Source organism: Peromyscus eremicus, chromosome 12, assembly GCF_949786415.1.
Source record: "Peromyscus eremicus chromosome 12, PerEre_H2_v1, whole genome shotgun sequence".
NCBI lineage: Eukaryota > Metazoa > Chordata > Mammalia > Rodentia > Cricetidae > Peromyscus > Peromyscus eremicus.
In genome coordinates this window covers 75,854,907-75,880,184 of record NC_081428.1, presented here as the reverse complement: position 1 = coordinate 75,880,184, position 25,278 = coordinate 75,854,907, and the positions used below count along the sequence as shown (strand labels likewise).

Sequence of the window (25,278 nt, the reverse complement as noted above, 5' to 3'; positions counted from 1 at the left end):
ATTTCAATATTTAATACAAAGATTCATTGGGGGGTTTCCCCTTGAACACACTAAAGAGAAAGTATTGGAGATGACAAATCTTTAAAAAGGCTTTTTAAGCTCTTGCGAAGGGCCGTCTTCGTCTCCTAACCCCTCCCGAAGTTTTTCTTTGGCTTTTATTGTAGAATCAAGCGTCCCAGTGATCAGCAGGGGCCCATTTTTCCCCCCACGGGGTCCTCTGTGACGCAGCCCGGAGCGCTGACGGAAGTGACGCGTGACGTCCTGCGTGCGGCGGCTGCGTCTGGTAGCAGGAGAAGATGGCGGTTTCCACAGGTCGGTTCCCGTCCCGGTCCGCCCCGCTGTCGCTGCTGGCTGGGCGGCCGCGCGGGGCTGCGGGTGCGCAGTGTGGAGGGCCACGCGAGGCGCGGGGGGTAGGGCAGGCGGCGGGGAGGTCGGGCCGCGCGTGTGCGAGCCTGCGGTGACGGCGAGCCTGCGCGCCCACTGCCCGCGGGGCCCTGCGGGAGCACCGGCACACCAGGCCGCCGCAGCCGCGCTGGGGGAGGAATGTGCTGGGGCGGCCCCGCCTGGCGGCTGTCACTGCCCATCAGCGAGGCCCGGGCGGAGAGGCTTCCTGGATGGCGCTGGGGGGGTCTCGGCTGGGATCCCACCTGACACGTGCGGGAGGACAGGACGCACAGGGAGGACGGCTGCTGTTTGGAATAAGGGAGCGATGGTTTCACTTAGTTGGCCAGATGCGTGCCATGTTTTTTATTAAAGTGAAAAACTACAGTACACTGCGGAAGACGAAAGCTAATTGCACAACAGTTAGAACTTAGATTAAGGGTTCCATTGCTGTTTACCGTGTTCGGTTTCCTATTAGCAGAGACTTGGAATTTAAGTGTTGATGGGATTTAGAAATTTAATGACTTAAAAAATGTTAACTTAAAACAGGTTTTTAAGTGTGGAGTTTCAGCATTTAAAAATGATGGTTCATAAGATTTATTTTTTCTAGTTTTTATTGAATCTAGGTTGTAGAAATGGAAGAGGTTGAGTGGATATTGTGATTGTTACATTTCAAGGTAATACCTTCATATACATTTTTCATATTGATTAAGTCTTATCTTCATGTGTATGAGTGTTATAGACAGTAAAATATTTAGCAGTTTGACCTCAGGGAAATACACAGTTTGTGGGTTTTTTTTTTTGTTTTTTTTTTTTTTTTGTTAGAGCTAAGACCAAGGATTATTTTTAAAGTGACATTTTAATGTTATAACTCTTATTTCTTTACTTGTTATTTGAAATCTATGTTCTTATGACTGGGACCATGGTTTTTAAGAGTTGTGCTCAGTACTTTAAAATTTAAGTAATAAAATGGTGCATTGTAATATGAAAAATGTCTATTTGTGATTGCATCTGTTTATTGAAACACGATAACGCTACTCTTATGAAGGAATGTTCATTATCTTGAAAAGACCAGCAATTAGATAATATGAGTGGCACATACTTTTTGTTAAACTGTTTTGTTCTTGGAAACTGAATGTATACTATAAATAAGCTTTGATGGATTATTTGTGTCTTTATTGTGTATTAGATACCTGTATCCTGTTTGTTATTTTCACTGATTTTTAGATCAATGAAATGGGAAACCTTTGGTATAATTAAAATACATTTTAGAAAATTGAGCTTACTTATTTATTTTTTTGAGTTAGGGTCTTATGTAGCCACGCTGGTCTTGGGCTGTAACTGGAAAAAAGTTTGGAGGAAAATGATTCAAATTAGACAGAGAATTTCTGTTGAGAAAATTGAGAAACCAAAGAAGTAAAAGCTTATACATAACTGGTTAGGAATAGAAGCAAGAGTATAATCTAGTACTCTCTCCATAATGAATACTCCATAATGAATAATGAATACTTTGGAGTATTCCTCAAAGGATGACCTTTATTCTGTTTTAGTCTAGTGACTTTCATATATTCCTTCCTAGATGAATTCTTCTTTTACACACTTAGTTCCTTCTCATGTAGAAGTGGGTCTACAGTTTCCTCCTTTCCCCGTGAGTCAAGAGGATTTCATAGAACTTAGCTTAAACATTACTCAAGGGAAAGGATGTTTATTAATATATAGTATCTGTAAAATTTCATTTGATTCAGTTATTGTAATTTACTGTGTAAAAAAAGAAAGTTCTGTGTGCTCTGTGATAGTGTATACCTATAATCCCAGCACTGAGGTAGAGGGAGTATGAGTTCCTGATGAGTCTGGGCTGCATAATGCATTCAGGGTTAGCCTGAGCTAGATAGTAAAGTCTGCCTTAAAAGGAAACAAAAACTAAACACCCTTCTGTAATAGTTCTTGATTTATAGAAAAATTGTGATGATGGTGAGGTGTGCATATCTCACGTTCAGTTCTCTCCCTTTGATAGCTTAGTGTAACACGTTTGTCAAAATTAATGACCTAATACATCAACATGTTTATTGTTAAGTCCATACCATATTCATATTTTCAATTTTTACTTAAGGTCCCCTTTTGGTATCAAGTACCTAATTTAGGTACCACATTACATTATAACATGAAATATTAAAAAAAATCCCTTAGATTGTGTTAGTATTGTGATGGGACTGTAGTTTCCTTGAATGAAGATGTGTGGGAAACTTGGGGGAGGGGGAATGAAAATTTTAACTTTATGTAGGTCGGTGTAAGGAGGGATAGGAAACAACCAAAGAAAAATAATTACCCTTTTCAGAAGTAGTAAGAGTTGTATATACTAAAAAGACTAATGTGGCAGTATTCTGATTTCCCTACTTCTCTAGACTACTATGTTCTTTAGCCATGGCACTTAATCACTCATTCTTGTTTTCCTAATGTATATATGCCAATGCTCACAAGTAGTACTGGAAGAGAATGACTTGAGCCTCAGAACTAAATGGTGGAAGAGTTGAACTCCAGTGTATTTCCCTCCTGAAACACTACTGGCCTAGTAGATTTTTCTTGATGTTCTTGATATACATATGTTCTTGATAAACTCTTGATACTGTGATCAAATAATACAGCCTCATCATACAGACAATCCTTTCTGTACAGAATGGTTTGAGGAAGTAAAAATGGCAATGAAACTTGTTCAAAGCAATTAGTTAAGTGAACAAGTTATTCTGAGATCTTTGAAAATGTCAAGACATTAAAAACTCTGGTTGACTACAAATGAGGGAAGTAGTAAAATTAATAGCGTAACTTAAACATTTTAAAGACATTACAGTTCATTTTTTGATGAAACACTTGCCAAATGTAATTAGAACACCACTCCCTCTTTTCTTCTAATTACATAAGTTAGGATACAGAACAAGAAATTTCCTTTCTAAGATTTGGTGAGTAGGGGAATAGGTGAACACTTCTAAGTTGGATCATCTAGCAGTATTTTACCCTTTGTCCCCTCAGTGTTATGAACTATCTATCTCAGTTTCCTGTGTGGAAGTTTTTCAATACTATGACATAGTCCTTTGGATTTTTTAGGTACTGGGATTGAATCTAGGGCTTCTCATGTATGCGAGGCAGATACTCTACCATAGTGCTATATTTGCAGCCCTCTTTTGACTTTTTAATTGGATACAGGGTACTGCTGAGTTGCCTAAACAGGCCTTGAACTTGTGATTCTCCTGTTTAAGCCTTCCAAATAGCTGAGGTTACAGGCCTGTAGCACCAGACCTATCTGAAATCATTCTTTTCTTAAAACCAGTTTTTCCATTTGTGTGGATGAAATAACTTGGAAGGTAGAGGTAGGAGAATCAGAATCTCAAGGTCATCATTGACTACATAGTGCGTTGTTTTTTGTTGTTATTTTGTTTAGTTTGTGTGTGTGCATGCGCACGTCATGGGATACAAGAGACCCTGTTTTACAAACCAAAACAAAGGGCTGAGAAGATGCTCAGTCAGTAAAGTGTCTGCCAGGAAGCATGGGGACCTGAGTTAAGATCTTCAGAACCTACATAAAGCTGGAGGGTGCAGCTAGTGTGCATCTGTAACCCAGTGCTTGGTGTGGTGTGGGCAAGACAGGTGGATTTCTAGAGCTTATTGGCTGGCTATCCTAACCAATCAGTAAGCTCCAAGTTTCATAGGAAACACTTGTCTCAAAAAGTGAACAAGCTGTTGAGGAAGACATTTAATATTGACCTCTGGCCTGCACATATACACACATGTACTTTATGTAATGATAGCATAATATGGTAGAGGAGGTTTGGAGTAGTTGGGGTTGGTGTTACTTACACTGTGCTAACGGAAGTTTATGCAGATGGGAACTATTCCTACCAAAGTTACCTAACTATGGAAACATTCACTTAGTAATTAATTTGGGAACTCTTAAACTTCTTTAAGTAGATAGAAAACATGTTGACTAGAATAATAAGATTCATTGCTTGAGAACTAATGTAAAGTAAGCTTAAACTATATGGAAGATAGGGTGTCAGACCAGGTTTGGGAGTAGTGTATTGTTTACAGAGTTTTTGTTCATTGTGTGAGAATAAATGTTATTCTTAGTTTCAGTTGGAACCTAACAAAGTCAAGACTACAGAAGAGAAATCTTTTTATTATCTGTACTTTAAGGTCCTTAAACATGTTGAATAGTAGTTGTAATGGACAGTACATTATGGCTCTGCTATCTTCTAAGCTAAGTTTATTTTGTAGATGAGCAGTAGAACTCTAGGCATGAAATGACTTTGTTGAGATTATTTAGATGAATAATTCAACCATAAGGCCAAACTTGAGTTACTGAACACGGGATGAGTAATACATAAAATTTCTTGCTAGCTCTTTCATTGACATCATTTTGTAAATAGTCCAGCGCTAGTGTCTTGAACATAGATTCTTTAATCTGTTTTGGCATCACTGTGTTTTATGTATACTTTGATTTATTTTGTGCATATGCAGTGATGTGAGCCAGGTGTGATGGCTCATGCCTGGAATTCTACACTTGAAGCAAGAGAACTGCTGTAAATTTGAGGACAGCCTAGGCTACATAGTATTTTTCAGGTCAGGCTAGGCAACAGTGTAACTCTAAAAACATGGAAGCAGGAGGAAAATGGAAAGCTAGTGATATTACTTCATGAAGATAAAGATCTTTACCATGATAGAGATTAAAGACATTATAGATCATTAAAACTTTATCTTATATGGAGTGAAGTGATGTCTTTAAAATTTTTTAAAAAAATGGGCAGATTAGATGGCTCAGTGGTTAAGAACACTTGCTGAAGAGGACCCAGGTTTGATTCTTAGCATCCATGTAGTAGCTTCCAGTCATCAGTAACTCTTATTCTAGGTAATCCCATGTCTTCTTTTGACTTCCACAGGTACTAGACATACATGTGGTACATGTACATACATTTAAACAAAATACTTGTGCACATAAAACCTAATTTAAAAAAGGAAAATTGTTCATAGTGTCCAAATATTGTTTCACATTAGATTTTTTTGTAAGCATAAATTTGGCATTTTAGCAAAATACAAATGTAATTGTTCTCTTAAGGATGGCTATAAATTATTTTCTCTTTGAAGTTATTTTGAGGAAAGGAGGGGAAAGAAGATTATTGATAATGCTGTGAATGGTTGATACAAAGTCATTTTTATGGTGGGTCCTATATCCAATCTGATTTGTTAAGTCTTAAACCTTTCTTCTGTCATATCTGTTATTCCTAAAGTGGCCCTTTTTGGTGTGTGTGGGTGTGTTGCTGGGGATTGAACCCAAGTACTTGTGAGTGTTAGGCTCTCTGAGCTATATTATATGCTCATCCCCACCCCCCAGAACTAAACCTTTTAGAAATATTTCACTTACCCATTTTCCAAAATAGACCTTTAGAGAAGACTGTTGTCTTAGTGTTTTCTTGTTACCATGACAAAGGCAACTTACAGGAGAAGGAGTTCAGTTGGGGCTTTTATGGTTTCAAGGGGCTAGAGTTTATGACCATCATGGTACCAGATAATCAAGTGCAATGCTGGAGCAGTAGCTGAGAGCTTATATCTTACAAAGACACAGCCATGAGGCAGAGCAAGCACAGTGGTATGGTGCAAATCTTTTGAAACCTCAAAGCATTTCTCCAGTGATATATCTCCTTCAACAAGGTCATACCTAATTCCAAACTGTTTTACCAGCTATGGACCAAGTATTCATATGTGCCTTTTGGGGCATTCTCATTTAAACTGCCATATCCCACTTCCTGGCCCCCATAGGCTTGTGACCCTATTATAGTGCAAAATGCATTTTAATTCCACTTCTAAAGTCATCATAGTATTTTAGAGTCTCAACATAGTTTAAAAGTCCAAAGTCTTTTAGACTCAAGTCAATCTCTAAATTTTAGCGCCATATAAAATCTTACATTACCATTCCAAAGGGGAGGAAAGGGAGCACAGTGAGGAAATACTGGACCAAAGCAAGACCTAAAACCAGCAGGGCAAACTCCAAATCCTGTAGCTTCATGTATGGTGTCGCAGTGCTTACATGGCTCTGCCCTCCAGCTTTGCTGACTGCAACACACTTCTCTCTCCTGTGCCTGTTCCACTCCCTGTCTGCAGTTCCCCTGGGAGACATCCCATGGTTCTGGCATTTTCCCTTGAGGTCTTGAGGTCTCTAACAGAAGTCTAGGCTTCATTTTTTTACAGCTTTCACACAATGGCCTCTCAGGGCCTCCTTGGAGGACTCCCCTGCCACGTCTGGCTTCAGAGGATCTCCTTAACCACAGAGGAAGATTCCTACAACCCCTTTACTCCTGTATTCCTGTAAAGCCACAATAGCAAAGACAACAGGTGACTGCCTGCCAGGTGACTGCCTGCTTTGGGCGCCTGGCCCTACATTTTCAGAAGCTTTCCCTTGTTGTTACTTTTTAGGAACAAAAAATTCCCCAGGCCTTTTTACCAGTTGGAAGTTTATATTTCCTAATGTTCTTTTCATTATAGACTGTATATTTTTTATTTCTTTTTCCCTGCTTGCTCTTATCTTTTATGGACCTGCATAAGTGGTTACTAATAACCACGAGATAGAGTCAATATTAGGCTGTCTTGAAATCTCTGCTAAGGAAATTAATCCAATACCTTTCAATTTAGCCTCAGGCAGATTCTTAGGACAAGGGCAGAAGGCAGCCACATTCTTTGCCAAAATATCAAGAATTGTCTCTAGCCCAGTTATTTCTATTGTTCTTCCTCTGGAATCTCTTTAGCTGGGCCTCCATGGTCCACACTTCTCTCAGCATTATTGTCTTCTCAACCACCTACTAGGATGGTCTGTTAAGTCCTGCTTACAGTGGTCAGCCATTTTCCTGGTCCCAAGTCCCAAAGTCATCCCCATTTCTCTGAAAACATATCATGACTAAGCCTGTTACAGCATCAACCCACTCCCTAGTATCAGCCTCTGTGTTACCTTTCTATTTTCTGTGACAAAACACCACACCAAATGTTTAGTTTGGGACTTAGAGTTTTAGAGGGTTAGCTCACGATGGTGGAACAAAGGCTTGCTAGCTGCAGCCTCAGAGAGCTTGCATCTTAATCTGCAAGTTGGAAGCAGAGGCTTACTGGGAATATTGGAAGTGTTTTTGAAACCCACCCTCAGTGACAGACCTCCTCCAACAAGGCCACACCTAATTCTTTTCCAAACAGTTCTACCAACTGGGGACCAAATATTCAAGCATGTGAGCATATAGGGTCATTCTCATTCAAACCACAATAAATGTCAAACTACCACCATATATTTATTAGGGTAGACCAGGAAGATTGATCAATAGCTCTGCGACCCTGATATCTTAAGGGATTTTCAAATTTCGTGTGGGAGAAGCCAAGAAAGCCCCAAGTGAACACATAAAGAACGAGTAAAGAGTGATACAGTCCTGAATGAATGTGTATTATTGATATACTCAAGGCCTTGTCAGACCCATGGGAAACTGATAAACCACCCCTAAGGCCTCAGAGGGATGACAAAGTATGCCTTGGGGTGGGAATAGGAATGTTGACATTTTCTACAAATACTAGCAACTTACTTTCCTCCTCCCTGTGTTTATAACCTGAAACTTCTGGCCTCCAAAGATGAGCACCTGAGACTACTTAACTGCTCTCTCTGTGCTAATAATATAAATAAAATAATAAAAATGCTGAGGTTCCCAGTTGTGTGTGGTTGGTGCCATTCTATCAGAGTGTACATAGCCCACATAGCTTTTCTGTATGTATGTCTGTCCTTTCTTCATCCCTTTGCTACTCTAGTCAGTTTTCAGGACCAAGCCATTCAGGATACAACAGTTACTAAAAACACCATTCTTTTTTGGCCCTTACCAGATAGATCATAAAGTATCGGGGACTACGGGGGTCCAGCCCCTCGATAGTCCCCTCCCAGGGTCCGGGAAGAATCTACAACCAGCTGATAGTTAATCTTTGAAGAAAAGAAATGAATCTATGTATGTGAAATTCCTTAGTCCATACACTTTATTATTCTGTCAGTTCTCTCTCTACAAGCTTATACACTGCTCTCATTTTAAGCTCCTTTCTTGCCCAGTTTCTCTTTACATTTATCTGTCGTCCCCTCCTGGTTCTATCTTAATTCCTTCATCTAGTTCTGCCCCTTCTAGGTTCTCATCCATCTCGTTCTTTCCCATATCAGCTCCTCTTCCATCTCCTTCTCTCTCATCTCCTCTCTCATCTTGTTCTTCCCCATCTGGCTCTTCCTCATCTTCCATCTTGTTCCTCTAGTATTCTCTTCCAGCCCTTCAACCTAGTTCTTCCCCATCTCAGTTTGTTCCTCTCAAGTTTTTACCCATCTAGTTCTTCCATTCTCTTTTCTCTTCTTTGTCCCTCGTGCCCTGGAAGTCCTGGTATATATACACTTACAAGCAATAATCCCTTGGCAGTGTAAAGCCAGGCTTCCAGGATCAAATGGAGGGGTGATAAGAATCACATAGAGAGGCCATAACCATTATCATTTGCAACCCCAAAGGGAAGTGACTAATGGGGAAATGAATTAACTAAAGGCTAAATTCGGGTAATATCTAAGAAGAGGGATCTTATGTGCTCAACTGTGGTCTTAAACGTGATTAGTAGAAAATGTTAAGAATCTGTAAGTTGCTAGGTCAATGGGAGAAAATAAAACTGCCTTTTTTCCTGTGGCTCCTATCCAAGCTATCTGCCGTTTATCTGCAGGGTTGGGGAAGGTGTGTCCAATCCCTAGTGTACAGCTAGATGCCTCTGGTGATAGTTAAAGGGAGATCTGGAACTAGAGGTAAGGTTTGGGAAAGGAAGAAGTTAAGAAGGGAGGGTCCAAGCTAAATTGTGTAAAGCTATTACTTAATGTCCACCTGACCTAGGTGGTGTCTCCTTGTGGGATTTACCTTAAGTCAGGAGACTTGCATGTGGGCTGTTATCACTGTTAGTCCTTGAAAGTGGCTAAGGGAGATAACTGATTTCCAGAGAAAGCCTTTCCTGAGGCTGTTCTCCAAATACCTGAAATGTGTATGTCTAGAGAGTGATCAGTCCACACTGTTAGCCCTTCTTAGGGAAAAGTCAATTGGGAAAACTATGAAGGTACACATGATTTTCATAACAGAATACAGCTGATATATAACAAGCCAAATAACAGCAAAAGCTCCTTGGAATTTGGCTTTCTCTGGAGGAATTCCCTGATCCCTCCAGGTAGTGACTTTGCCATAACCAGCTGAGTTCTTATGATATATTCCTGCAGCCTGCAGCAATAAGGATGCTGAAACTTGGGTTCAGTTTTAGGGAATTATTTTTCTACATTAAAACAAAAAAACAGAAAAGCAGCTTTACTGAAATGTACTATTTAAGTCAGTTTAATGAGTACAGTCTGTAGGAGTTTAGTGTATTTAGAGGTGTGTGAAGTAGAGTAAGGTTTTTGAAAGAAGGCCAGTCAGATACTGATTTATTGATTTTATTTTAGTGATTTACTTAGATCACTGCTTGTACTGACTTCACTTGCTACCCGTAACAATGGGTCATTGCCCTTAACAACTTACTGACTGCCACACAAGCTTCTGTAAAATTTTGCTTGCTTGCTCACCCCACCTTGTGGTTTTAGAGCATAAAATAAAAATGTGAACTGGACCTGAGACTGAGGCCTTCCACAAGCTTTCCTGCCTCTGGTCCATAGTGACATCATTTTATTCTCATTGGTGTCAGAGTGCTTTTTCCAGAAAAGTTTCAAATGTGTACAGTCATTGCTACAGTCACTTTAAAACATTTTCAGTTTCTTAGGAATTAATTCTAAACACTATCCTATCAGCACTATCTTACTTCCCCCAGTGTCTAGCAGCTTCCAAATTACTTTATGTCCTAATAAGTTTGCCCCTTTTCTCTTTTCCTATGTGTGGAATCATGTTGTATGTGGTCTTTTGTGTTCACTTTATTCACTCTGTGTTATGGTTTGGATATGAGTACCCTTCTAAAAGACTCGTGTGTTGAAGGTGTGGCCCTTGTTTGGCAGATCTAGTTACTGAGAGACTTTGATGTAATCAGTGGGTTAGTTAACCTGTTGATGGTCATTTAACTACTTTTAAAATTTTATTTTGGCCATTGGGAATAAGGCTTCTGTGAACATTTGTATTTGTTCTGAAATACACTTTTTAAGGTATTTAAGGTACAGAGACCTAGAAATGGAATTGCCGGGCAATAGTGATGACTGTGTTTAACTGTTGAAGGAACTGCTGCCATGCTCTTAGCAGCAGTGTCTGATGGTCCTGCTTTCTCTACATGCTCACCAGTACTTCCTGATGTTTGGTTCCAGCCATCCTGTGCATGGGATGTGACATGGTATCTTACTACTTTGTTTGAGAATCAGGGTCTGAACGTTTATTCTTTAAGACTCATGTGACTGCACTTAGACTTAGAAGGTAGCAATGAGGACAGCCAATGTCTTTTGGCAATCTGTTCCTGATGTTTTTCTTTGGCTTCCTTCATCTTGGCCGAAAGTTTAGCATATTCTGCAGCCTCCTCCTTACTTTTATTAGTGCATTGTTTTTTCAGAGCAGCATGTCAACATTTGTGTTCCAGGACATGTGGAGTAATCTTGGATGCTTTGGTCCCGTGCTTCTTATTTTCTTTGTTTTGGGCTTCCTGACAGCATACTGGTGGACATGGTTTTTAGAGAGATTGAAAAATTTTTAGTTCTAGCTCTTTTGGGTCTCACCTACCAAGGCATAGTAGTATCTGTCAGTCTAAGTAACCAACTCTCACTCTCTCCCTCCCTCCCCCCCCTTCTCTCTCTCTGGTAACCAAATTGAGAATATTCAGATTGGTACCCACAATGCATCTGTAAACAGACATATTTTTCCTCTCTCTAGTCCTTCTTGGTCTATAACAAGAATGCCCCTTACTTAACAGCAGGCATACCCTGAAGCAAAGATGCTTTGCTTCATAGGAAAACCTTGTTTGTTGTTCCCACCGCTGATTTGGACCATATAACCCTTTCACTCTTCCCCTAGAGCATTGGCAGCTACTTCTGTAGTGCTGTTCTTCTCATAAAGTATGAAGTTAGAATTTAATGAGTTTCTGATATTGGGTGGCTGGGAAGGAGATACTCAGCTTCATCTTGACATAGCTGATCATCTAGGAGGTACCATGAAAACAGTCGTACTGTGGTTTTGATTGGCATTTCCCTGATGCCTAGTGATGTTGACTATCCTTTTGTATGTTTGTTAGCCATGTAGTCTAAGCTGGCCTTGGGTTTACTATGCAGCCAAGACTGGCTTTTAAATCTTTTTAAAAATTTATTTATTCTTACAGTGTGTGTGTGTGTGTGTGTGTGTGTGTGTGTGTCTGTACCACAGCATGAATGTGGAGGTCAGAGAATAATTTGTGGGGAGTTGAGTTTTCTCCTTCTATTATGTGGAGCTTAGGGATTGACCATGGGTGTCAGACTTGGTGGCAAGCACCTTTATCTACTGAGCTTTTTTGATACCTGGTCTTGAACTCTTGAGCCTCAGGGCTTCACTTACCAAGTGCTGTGATTATAGACTTATGCCACTGTGGCCAGTTCTTTGACTATTCTTAAATTGAGCTGCTTTTTCTTTTCTTAATTGTTTAGTTGGAGAAGTTCTTTATTCTAGATAGAAATTTCTTTTCATATAATATACTTTGCAAGGATTTTTCCCATTTTTTGTTACTTGCCTTCATTTAAAATGATACATAGACATAGTAACAAAAGAACTACATTTGATTGCATTTAAAAAGCACAGTTAATTTTCAAATCAACTGTGCAGAGAGCCCTCCTGCTTGCATAAGCATTGCACCTTTTTATGCTTGTGGGACTTCTCTCAATTCCTACTGCTGCTTCCAAGTCTGCCAAACTAGAATGTGTTTGAGCTTAGCTTTCTGAACCCCATCCCTGTTCGCATTTTCTCCTGTTTACCTTCTGTTGAGAACTTGTGCTCATGCTTAGGTATCACTTTCATTGCCCTCTTTTCCCACTGCCCAGTGGTTCTGCTCTATGATGGAAGGAGGTACTGACCTCTGGAGAGTCTGGGTTATGCTTCTGTCCCTCTGAGAACCCAGGCTTTTGAACTCTTGAGTTCTTGCTGCTGTTCTTAGGGCCAGGACCATCCTTTCCCTCTGTTGTCTTGCTTCAGGGATAAAGCTGTTACTCTGCCCGTTCCTCCCAGTCAGTGTGTTTGTCGTCCTCCTTTTTGGTGTGGGTGTCATCTCTAGAGCCCTGTGTAGACAGTGACTTGATACGTGCTTTATTGCCTAGCTTGCCCTTTGTTTTCTAATTGATGACTTTGTTAGATTGGTTGTACATAATTGCCATGTGACAGAGTGGCAGGAGTCTGATTTCATCTTAAGACTTGAAGTTTAACCTCACACTAAAAAAGTATTGTAGCTAATAGTCAGGAATGTTGCAAGCCATCTATTCTGTGGAGATACTGTAATTGTGCCCTAGGTCTTTCAGCATAACGACTGAAATGTTACTGAAAAGTACAAACAATGCGCAGGTTGGTAATACTGTTGTTTGTGCTAGTATCATCCTCCCAAATTACCAGCTGCTGTTTACTAAACAGTATGGACAAGAGGTAATTTCCCTAGAGGAAATGCTTGTTATTGAAAAGTCTTAATTTATTTTTTTTTGAAATGTTCACCTTATTGACAGTGCCTTGAAGGAATAGCTGTATATTTTGTTTTATTCAGGCTTCTGATTATGGAAGTTAACTACAACTTCCTGGATTACACAGGAGAGTAGTTGTCACCAGTTAGTGGTCTTTGTCAGAAGACCACACATCTATCTTTTAAAGTATGTGCCATTCCTAATTTTACTGAGAAATTAAAACTAGAAGAGAGAAGCCAGAATGTGTTGTTACTTGCCTGTACCCCCTACTTTATTCTAAGGAAAGCACCCGCTTCATAGTTAGCTGCTTTACTGGAGCATGTTTAGGCTACTGCTATGTTCTCCCTTGAGCTTGTCTATTTCCTTGCAACATCTGTAGCATATACAGACAACTTGATGCTTTGTATTTGAACAAGTCCATTACCTGATTTTATCATTGGGTTTTAAGATCTTAGGGAGAAGCATTTTGCCTCTGAGTGTTCAGTCTCAGCAACACTTGGTTTATGTTGATTCACAAATATCGTGAGAATAAAAGCATTTGCTGTAAGTTCAGCAAATTTTTACACTGGGTACCTATTGTGTTGTCATCATTTCTGGTGTTATTGGCTCTATGCCAGTGACTTAAGACTGAGAAAGTAAGTTTCTCAAGTACAATCTTACATGATGATATTTTGCTGCTTTTAGTTTACCTTTCTGAAGTGATAAAATCCGAAAAGTATGTTATGTCCAAATTCATCCACATAATCGAGGCTTATTTCCTCTTTATCTAGTGGTATTAATATGTAGCAAACAGATTTGTGAATGAATAATCCATGTAGTTTTAGGGTGGGTTGGGGAAAGATGGTCAGAGTCTTTCTGATCGTCACATAAAAGAGTAACAACCGTGTGATTAATTCTTCTCTATATATAACACATGACTCATACGATGGTATCAGGAACTTAGCAAGTCATCTAAGTTGGAGGTCTTTTGACTCCTGGTTGAAGCTATAGTAAAGATGCATCAAATGTTCAAAGTTTGATTTGAATTTTGTTTTTGCATTTTGTCTAGTTCAGTTCTAGGTCATATTTTAGTATCTGGCATACATCTTACAGTTTAATTGTAGTATTTTATTTGGACTCTTATGTAGTTGATGCCATTTTAGAGTGTAAAGAGGTAGTTATAAATCTATTAAGAGTTACTCTTGGGGGCGAATGTATTACATTTAAAATGCTTCTCTTCTCATCTATGAATGAAACATGTCAATTTAAAATAGTTCCAGGCTAGCCAGAGCTACATAGTGAAACCCACTTTCAAAACAAAGGAAAACACAAATAAGTATATATTTAATGTTAGCTATGTTTTTGAAATACTTATTTTGGAAACTAAAGTTAAATTGCTGTCCTAGTGACTTCATTTTAAGATAATCAGTATAGTTTTCTCTTCCTCCTCTTCTTCTTTTGTTTTTTGTTTTTTTTTTGTTTTTTTGTTTTTTTTTTTCTGAGACAGGGTTTCTCTGTGTAGCCTTGGCTGCCCTGGAACTCGCTCTGTAGACCAGGCTGGCCTTGAACTCAGAGATTCACCTGCCTCTGCCACCTAAGTACTGGGATTAAAGGTATATGCAACCATCACCAGGATAGTCTTATCTGATGGTTTTTTTCTCTGTGAATTAAAAATTTACTATTAAACTAGCATTTGTATAAATTGTCTCTGTAGATGATGGCTGTAATTTAATTGCAAAGTTTTTGTTTTCCAAAGCTTTATAGGGCTGGGAGCATAGTTCAGTAGTAGTGTGTTTGTGTGGGGTACTTGAGGCCCTAGGTAATAGTTGAGTGATGGGGATTATCTGGCAGATGTAGGGTTCCTTTGATCAGGGACAGGAGCCCTAACTACTGGGACCATGGGTGGTCCACCTCAGTATTCTAGAAAACCTTAACCTTTTGTTGCATTTTCTAAGATTGAATGAAATTCTCATAAAAAATTTATTGGAGTGTGTATATTGTTAATTGAACTGTCTGGTTTTGCCCATTAATTTTATGTTAGGGTCCTTGGCTAAGAACCTCAGCTAGGGGAAAATGTTCATTTTATGATAATTTCCTCATAATTGATACATGCCAATATAAAATTGAGTAGGAATTTATATACATGTTCAGTAATGTTGATAAAGTTTGACACAACGCTTTCTAGTGGCATTTTCATTAAAAATATTTTTTCATACTGTATGTTTTGATCATATTCTTCTTCCCATATCTTCCCCACCCCTGCCTGTTATCACGTTTTCTCTGTCTGTCTGTCTCTTTCTCTCTCTCTCTCTCTCTCTCTCTCTCTCTCTCTCTCTCTCTCTTTCTCTCTCTCTCTCTCTCTCTCTCTCACACACACACACACACACACACACACACACACACACACACACAAAACAAAAACAAATTTGAAAATCAAACCAAAAAACCAATAAGGCAAAAAATAACAAAAGAACACAAAAAGCCTACCCACACACGAAAATGGAGTGTGTTTTGTGCTGGCCTGCTGCTCCTGGGCACGGCACCTCCCTGGAGTGTGGTCGATATATCCAGTGACCATGCAGTAAGATGCCATTAGAGAAAACTGACACGTAGGGACTCACAGAGAATACATGTACATGACCTGTTAGGGTTCAAACCAGACAAAATCTCAGCACTGAGAAGGGGAAGTGGACACAAAGTTCCACCTACCAAGAAGCTATTTGCAATTGACACCAACTGGCATTTTCATTTTAAGAGACTATTAGGCCAGATATTTCCTGAGGCACAATACTTTTTTGAGGGAAGTTTGCCTTTGGGTGAAATAATTTGTGAAAACTAAAACTAATCTACAAAAGGCTTAATTATATATCTTGTGCTGGATGGTGGTGGCTCATGCCTTTAATCCCAGCACTTGGGAGGCAGAAGCAGGTGGATCACTGAGTTTGAGGCCAGCCTGATCTACAGAGTGAGTTCCAGGACAGCCAAGGTTACATAGAGAAGCCCTGTCTCAAAAGAACCAAAAAAAAAAAAAAACCAACAAAGCAAACAACAAAAAACCATGTATCTCGTTGACACTGACATTCTTTTGTATAGGAGTTAAAGTTCCTCGGAATTTTCGCTTGTTGGAAGAACTTGAAGAAGGACAGAAAGGAGTAGGTGATGGTACGGTTAGCTGGGGCCTTGAAGATGATGAAGACATGACACTTACAAGGTGGACAGGCATGATTATTGGGCCACCAAGGGTCAGTGCTATAAATTATACATGTTTACTGTTACTATTTATTGTTTATTTTGAGTGAACATTTAATTTTATTGTAATAAAAGACAAATGTGATAACTTTTGACAGGAAGAATTCCTGCATTTTTTGTATATTCTATATATATTTATTTATTGATACCTCTTTTTTGAAGGGTATAAGCTTGATTAGCAAGAAGACTGGGGTGGAGGAGGAGTGGCATGGTTGTTGCCCTCAAAGTGCTTGTGTTTTAGTAGAGAAAAAAAAAAAATCAGTCCAAGTGTTAGATTCTAATATGGCTGAGCAAGTTTATCATGGTTCTTCTACTGGAATAAATTGAGGAAGGCTGAACAGAGGAGGAAGTTGCCTTTGGAATGGGCCATTAAAAGACTGATTGTTATGATATCTGAAGGTTGAGATGGGATGGAAAATATTCCATATCAGAGAGGAAGAAAAGAGAGGACATGGAGGGGATATTTGGAAGTGTATGTCACTTATTGCCTGCTGTCTTATGTGACTGAAGATCTCTAGATTGTCTTGCACATTGCCGTGCCCTCTGTTTTGCAGACCTGGGTGGGATATTGTAGGTCTTAATGCCCTAATTTACAAAATATAGCAGTAAATCTAAGACTTTTCTGGAGTTAGGTAGTTCAGTGGTAGAACATGTAAAGTTAATATGCATATCACATGGGTTTTTCAGCAACAATAAAACAAAATAGGATTTTTTTTTCCCTTTGAGATAGGATTTCTCTGTGTAGCCCCAGCTGTCCTGGAACTCACTCTGTAGACCAGGCTGGCCTCAGACTCACAGAGATCCACCTGCCTCTGCCTCCTAAGTGTGGGATTAAAGGTGTGCATCAACACTGCCTGGCTAAGAGTCTTAAATATTTTCTAGTATTGTTATTGATCTCTTGTGCATTTGTTCTTAGGTCTTTCTCAGGATTGTGTGAAGTTTTTTGTTTTTGTTTTTTTTTTTAACGTATTTTTTTCCCAGATGGAGATAGGTTTTCCTACAGTGTATTATTTATTCAGTGGTCTCTTGCAGTGCATTGAAATGGGTGTTTTTTAATGTTGTGACTTCCTGGGAAAATACAAAATTGGAAGATTTATTTATTTGTTTGCTTGTTAATTGTGAGACTGGGATTGAACCTAAGGCATTGCATGTGCTTGACAAGTTTATTACCACTGAGCTGTATCCCCAGACTCTTACTTTTTTTCTGAGACCCAGTTTTTGAATCCTCCAGGCTGGCTGTGAGAGGCTCACTCTGTGGGCTAGGTAGACTTTATACTTTAGTCCTGCTAGTTCAGCCTTCTGAGTAGTTTAGGACTATGGTCTCTTCCATGAGGCCCAATTTTTTCTCTCTTACCTTCTGATGAAAGAATTTTATGTGTTCTGTTTGGATAGAATTTTGACTTTTTCCTGGTTATCAAAAAAAATGTAGTTAGCAATGTTAGACAAGTGTGTTTCATGGCATTTGCTGGTGTTCCTTTGCAGTCCTTTTATACCAAGTCTGTTAAGAGTACACAGCTTGCAGACTTCATGTGCACTCTTGAAAGTCTCCTTCTGACTTGTGCTCTGATTCTTCCATAAGACATCTGAGAAAGGAAATATAAAATTGATGGTTAAAAGACTTTATAACTTGGTATTTGTGATGAAAACTGATTTTTTTTTCACTGTCGGTAAACAATATTATGATAGTTTAGCTAAAAGAAAATTAAAAGCAAGTAGTTGTAACATTCTGGCATAGACTGGTTTGAAGATTTAAGTCAAAACTTGGTAAAATATAAATTTGAAATTATTTAGATTGGGTTTTTTCTTCAGCCATTACCCTCAGTAGATTTTATATCTGAATTTATCAGTGGTCTTGAATACAGACTCTTAGCATAGTTTCTCGGTGGGGAGGAAATGCTGTAACTCCTACTTTATTTTTCTTCATTTGGGTCCCCAGTGGGATTCCTAAGCTACTTGCTTTTCCTGGTGTCATATGACACACAGGAAATAGCAAGTCCTGCCCTTATCCAATTGGAGCTAAAGGCTATTTGTGTAGCTCCTGTCTCTTAGCTCCCTGAGACACAGGCAGAGATGTCATGGGCCTTCTCTATGGGTCACTGCATTGGAGGTGTGTGTGTGTGTGTGTGTGTGTGTGTGTATGTGTGTGTGTGTGTGTGTGTGTGTGTGTGTGTGGAGTGCTACCTTTCTTTACCTTAAAGGGTTATGACTGAGGTGTATAATGCACATTTATTTCTTTAGAGTTTTACATGACAAGGTAGGCTTTATAGAATTTTACACTACTCCCTTAAGAGTGCACAATCTGGAGTATGGTTGCAAAAAGAGAGCCTGATCCAGTAGTACTAAACAAGAGTGAGGGCTCCGAACAAGATCTGTTAGATTTTTCTCTATCCCTGTCTTTTGGAGATGAAAAATTTCCTTGTTTTCTGGTTGTAAGAATGAGGTTTAATGGCCTGCTTTAGGGTATGCCTGCCAAGTTTTGTGATCTGATTCAGGAGAGAAGAGAAGGACCTGCTTTTGTTCATTTTTGTTTGTTTGTTTGGTTTTTGAGGGGCAGGGTCTTGCTGTGTAGCCCAGGCTGATTTCAGACTTGAAGTGATCCTCTTGCTTCAGCTTCCCACAATCTTACCACTATGCCTGGAATTTTTTGTTTTGTTTTTTCTTTTTAATATAATTTCTTTAGATAATCTGATCTGCATTCAAATTGGAGAACCATGAAAAAGATTCTCTCTTGAGAACTGTTTGATTTCGCTCAATTTTATATAGCACCAAATTGCTGGGTGTATGACTGTTAGCTGTCAAATTTGGGTGAGTTTTGTAGAGCTCTTTCAAAATATTGAAGTATTTAATAACATGTATCAGATTGTTTCATAATTTTATATTACAGTAGTTTAATGTTGCATATCAGAACTCCACATGATAGTAGCTCTTGTTTATCAAAGCTAAATGTTGGAATAAGCTCTGTGTTGTTATCATGGCTTATTTTCTCCCTAGTTTTATATTTTATACAGACATCAGTAGGTATTACATTTGCTACATTCATTTATTATGTAATTTCCTGTTTCAGAACTGTACTGGTAAGTGAACAAAAGCTATAATGAGAAAGAAAAGCTAATCATTACATGAGAATAAGCCCTTAATAGCCTTGATGTATAAATTATAGCTTTAAAATTCCTGTATTATAAGAATGTAGTATTAGCTAAACTTCATTAATTAGAAACCATGTTTAAAAATATGTGTAAATATAAAGTATACATTAATTCAGCTAATGGAGTTAATAAACCACAGAATTTATTAAGTAACAGAAAACAAATTGTTTTATTGTTGTAAGATGAGGTATGTTAGGATTTTCCTTTGCTAGAAGTAATTGCTTCCTATCTGTGAAAAGTAATCATAATTTTTTATCCAACAAATCCATGTGAGAATAAAAAGATGCATCATTAATATTATTGAAATGATAGAAACCAATGAGATTGTTCTGGATGGTGAAAACCTTTATGTATGTGTGATATAAGCCACATACTTGTCCTTTTAGTATACCTTTTTTTTTTTTAAAGCAAAATCTAAATTTAAGTTGGTTTTTCTTTCTGTTATTGGCAACATTTGTGTCACAAAAAGTAAGTTCTGATTAATCTGATTCTACTTGGTAGGATTATTTTAGTTTCATACTATAAGTATGCTTGGTGCATTTTCCTAACTAGTTCAAATAACTTCGCACAGAAGTTTGTATACAATCATAAACATCATCATGACAAATATATTTATACTACATTTTTCTTTATTACCAGTTGGGCAGTATTTTAGTTTTTGTCATGATCATCCTTTCTTTTCCCTCTTTCCAGACAAACTATGAAAACAGAATATATAGCCTGAAAGTAGAATGTGGATCTAAATACCCAGAAGCTCCTCCATCAGTTAGATTTGTAACAAAAATTAATATGAATGGAATCAATAATTCTAGTGGAATGGTAAGTTATGGTAATAATTTTATTTTTATGTAGCATATAATATGTAGGCAGGAGTTTTGAAAAATGTCGTTCAGTTGAAAGACTAAAGAAGTTTGTCATTCAGGAGATAGAGGCAGGATGTTTGGGAGTTTGAGGCCAGCCTGGGCTACATAGTTGACTCTGTCACCAAAAAAAAAAAAAAAAAAAAAAAGCTTGTCTTATGTTGTTTTTCATTTTTTCTCTGCCTTCAAGATATAATGTCACATTGTAGCTAGCTCCAGGCTAGCCTTGAACTTGAATCAATCCTCCTGTTTCAGCCTTCTGAGTGCCAGGAATATAAGCATTAAGCCACCAGGCCTATCTTTAAAATCTTCAGGTGTCAAAAATAACATTTTTTTTCTTAGAATTTTATTAATTACATCAATAATCTTAGTTTGAATAAATTTGCTTGATGAAAAGACTTACTATTCTTTAATTATTTCTTTCTTTAGAGGTAAGGTACTTTTTGAGATTAAAAGGATGAATATTCATGAAGTGTTTTTCTTTGAGGAATAAGTGTGTCTATTTGATTGGCTAAGTGTGGTTGACACATTAAAGCGGATAACAAAAAGAATAAGTTGTCCTGACCCATATAAGTTAGTAGGTAGCTGACTTTCTACTGTTAGTAGATTGTTGGTTAGGTTCATACTAAGATGCTATGTTGAAAGCACACTGAATTTGGAGTATATGTTAGGGAACAAAATAGCATCAGCATAGGGATGAACTTCATCCCTTTTAGGAAGGAAGACTGTCAACATTCTTGGCTTTGTGTATTGTTTATTCCTTCTGTGTCTGTGTTCCCTCTCCCCACCAATATTTTACGTATGTACACATTCATTCTCTCTCGCTTCTCTTTTCTTCTATTATTAAAAGTCACAAGTTTATGTTAATACTGTTAGAAACAAAGAATAATTTTGGTGTTGTACAAAGGTACATGTGAACAAAAGTAGCTGGGCAGTGCCATTCTTTCTGCACAAATGATACAACAGAACCCAAACCTTGCTAGCAAGCATACATGGGCAAGATATTTTTCACCTTTTATTCTTGACGTAGGTGGTAACTATGTCTTATCCTATTGGTGGGTGCTCGTCTCCACACCTGAGGAGATTGGCTAATTGGCACAAAGGGGGAAGGTCTGGGAAATAGCAGTCCTTGCTGGTCTAAAACTAACTTGGGAGCCAGAGTTATACCACCATTGTGCCGCAAGCCTTCCTTGGGGAATAAAGGGTCTGATTTCATTTTACACTTCCAGGAAACAGTTTATCACAGGGAAATCAGGGCAGGAGCTCAAGGTAAGAACTACAGTAGAACCATGGAAGAATACTCCTTACCGGTTCATCTCTTCTGGCGTGCTCAGATACCTTTCTTACATAGCCCAGGCCAACTTGCCCAAGAGGACACTGTACATGGTAGTAGTTCTCCTTCATCAATTAGCAATTAAGAAAATGTCCCATAGACTTGCCCACAGGTCAGTCTGGTAGAGGCAGTTCCTTAGTTGAGGTTCCCCCTTCCCAGATGTCTCTAGTTTGTTTAAAATTTACAAAAATTAACCAGCACAAAGTATGTGAAAGTGAAGGTGTGCTCATGTAGAAGTCAGAGGACAACTTTCTGGGAGTCAGGTCTCTCCTTCTTCCACAGTGGAATCCTCCACCAGAAGAGCCATTATATCCTGCTTCCCACAATCTTTACAGAGCAAGTAGCCAGGATAATAACCACTGCTGTTTTGTTTCAAAACAAATTTTAAAACCAAAATTGTGACTTTTTGATAAATTGACTGGCCAGAAGCTACAGTGAAGTAGAGCATCAGACTAAAATCTAAATTGTATCATTTGTGCTTTATAATTCTTTGGCTTTGGCCCAAGATAACCTTCTCTTCTATTTAGTAGGTGTCGTTTCTGTGCATAGTACTGTGTTTACTCTATGCAAGCCTGCATGTATGAATACATATCTCACTTTGTTATAATGAACATGCCCATTTGAGATACTTCATATTGAACTATAAAAATTGGATTTCTCGTTTTCAATGTTTAAAATTCTTCACACCACTTGCTGAGCAATTAGGTTATTTCAAGTTTTCACTGAAAAATTTGCTGCAAAGAGTGTTAAAAGTTTTTGCATATATATATATATATATATATATATATATAGTGTGTGTGTGTATGAGTGCACATTTGTGCCACAGTCAAGAGGACAGCTAAAAGTCAGATTTTTCTTTCTATTATGTAGTTTCCTGCAACTCAGGTTGGCAGGCTTGGCGACGGGTGCTTTGTAGTGAATAGTTTTACACAGTGTTTTGTACCTTAAGGCTGTGCTGTTCAGTATGGCGTTCATTTGTTTACTTATTTGGTTCTAATCTGTTATGTCTGTACTTTTATGAAACACTAGAAAAATTACTAGAAAAATGAAATAAAAAGATAGACAAAATGCTAGTTCAAATTTTTGGGGTAGGAGTGCACCTAGTCGTAAAATTTGGGCTATTGGTCTTATTTCTGTAAGCCTGGGACATGATTGACATTGCCTCTGTGGGTCTGCTTTTAACAGCAGTGGCCCTAAAGCATATCTTATGCCCTACGGAAAACTCACTTTTTACTTTCAGTTTCATTTACTAAAGCTCAGCTAGGAAGTGGCTCATGAACTTCAGTCAGCTTTGGAAACCTTGCCTTTTGATCCATTTGTTTCAATTAAAACACACACACACACACACACACACACACAGACACACACACACACACACACACACACACACACACACACACACAAAACCCAACTTATGTTCTTCACAGAAGCTTAACAAAAATACCAATAATGAAGGGAAAACTTGCATACTCATCCCAGTGCTTCAAAGCATGGCTGAATAATTAGGGTTATTCAGGAGCTATTTGAAATTGGAGCAAAGGAAATGAAGGAAAATGGAAGGATAAGGCCACTTAAGTCACTGAGAATGCAGCATTTGTATGAATCCAGATTTTTTGTCAGATATGTGTATGGGGACATTAAAATATTTTCATAAATATGGGAGATACAAGAATATTTGAATTCCTTGTTATAAACTAAGTTTTAGAGTATTTGACAGAAAAGACTAATATTTAATATTTCTTACACTAGGAATTGAACCCCGATTTTCTCCAAGAACAGCCAATATCTGCTCTGCTGAGCATCTCTCTAGCACCTACATAAAAATTTTAAATTGAGAAAAATTATTTTTTTTCTACTAAGTAATTTTAATAAAAACCCAATTAGCTGAATTTTAAACAAAACATTGAACATCTTATTTTAATATCTAACAGTTATAAAAATAAGCACAGACAAAATATTTAATAGTCTTGGAGACATTGTTTTTCCCTACTGACAAATTTGAACTTGCTTAAAATGTGTTGAGTAGGGGATGGAGGGATGGGCAGTGAGATGGCTCAGTAGCTGAAAGCACTTGCTGATCCATACTGATGACCAAAGTTCAATCTATGCAGCCCACATTGAAAAAATGACTGATGTGGTGGCCCAGATCTGTAATCCCAGCATCCTAAGGCATGTGGGGAAATGGCTAGAAACTTGCATAAACAGCACAGCAACAGAAATAACGGAGAATCTAGTACTGAAAGTTGTCCTTCCTTACGTGTGTCCTGTTGGTGCTCTCAAGCTCTCTCATACACACATCTACATATACCTAAAGTATATCTTTAAACAAAAGGATTTAAACTGGGTGTGTGGTGGCAGATACCTATAATCCTAGCACTTGGAGATAGAGGCACTTGAAGGAATTCAAGGTTACTCTTAGCTACATAGCAAGTTTAAAACTAGCCTGTATTACATGAGACCCTATGCAAAACAATACATCTATGAGCTAAAAAGAATTTGGGTTGAGTGGTTTCAGTTTACATGAAACACAAGCTAGTTTGTTTTAATAACTATATATATGTAAACACACATACATGATTTGTATATATCCACAGTTATAGTTTGTGGCTTTTGTTTAGGTTTAGCATGCGAGTTTTTTTTTTTTTCTTTCCTTAGGCTACTTATCTGTCCATAGTAGTAAGCAATCCTTAATCCTAAACATGGACTTGTAATGGTAAAAGTAAATGTACAACTTTCTAGAAACAACATTGAAAGTTCATGTGTTGAAGACATGGATTAACCTAAACATCATTGAGAAGAGCTTAAATAAAAGCTGAACAGACAGTGAGACCTGCTAAACAAGAACGCATTAGCTCTGTTTAGAGCTAATAACAGAAAAGATACCCCTATACATGGAAATTACTCCTGTAATTCCATCTTTAGGTCTTATTTCTAAAATTTCCAACTTATAATTATATTCTGTATATTCTCTGTGTACCTAAAGGAAAAAGGGTGAGAAGAAGAAGAAAAATAAAACTCAGGATACTCTAAATGAATTCTACATAATGCATTACTGGCCTGTGTTGTATTTACAGTCGAGATACATGCTCACTGGGTTCCTTGCTAGAAGTAGACATTTACTGCCTTGTTCTGCATTACTTCAGTTATCCCTGGTTGAGCTTTCTGAGTAGACAAAGCATATTGCCTACTTTGGTAATAGTTCTTTAAAACATTAGATACACAAAATAGCTGGGTTCTTAAACTCACATGAAATAAAACCCTATAGATTGTAAATTTAGAGGCATCCTTCCCCACCCCAATTCCTGTCTTACTGTTCTGTTGATAATGATGAGATATCATGACAAGGCAACTCTTATGAAAGGAAACATTTAATTGGGGGCTTACTCAATAGTTTTGGTAGGTTAGTTCATGGTCATCATGGTAGGAAGTGGACAGGCATGGTGCTGGAGCAATAGCTGAGCACTGATCTGTAGGCAGAGAGACAAAATGGAATGGACTTTGGAAATGTTAAAGCCCACTCCTAGTGATAAACCCCTTCCAACAAGGCCATACCTATTCCAACAAGGTCACACCTTGTAGCCCTTCTCAAATAGTTCCACTAACTGGTAGTGACTAAATATTTGACTGTATGAGCCTATGGAGGCCATCTTCATTCAGACTACCACA

The 25,278-nt window shown here is 38.2% G+C and overlaps 1 protein-coding gene across 5 annotated transcripts in view; it reads left to right on the top strand.

Annotated features, from left to right (window-relative positions):
• The first annotated feature begins 202 nt into the window (after positions 1-202).
• Ube2v2 (ubiquitin conjugating enzyme E2 V2) overlaps positions 203-25,278 on the top strand; it is a 30,156-nt gene continuing 5,080 nt past the window's right edge. The window contains exons 1-4 of one of the 5 annotated variants that reach the window (XM_059276838.1): positions 251-312; positions 9,112-9,211; positions 16,118-16,266; positions 20,113-20,238. In XM_059276838.1, the coding sequence (XP_059132821.1) occupies positions 9,172-9,211; positions 16,118-16,266; positions 20,113-20,238 (315 nt within the window). In that variant the 5' untranslated portion in view covers positions 251-312; positions 9,112-9,171. Of the gene's footprint in view, positions 376-941; positions 1,059-9,111; positions 9,212-16,117; positions 16,267-18,971; positions 19,079-20,112; positions 20,239-25,278 lie in introns of those variants that run through there. The other 4 variants (XM_059276839.1, XM_059276837.1, XM_059276840.1 and 1 more) reach the window with 4 other exon arrangements.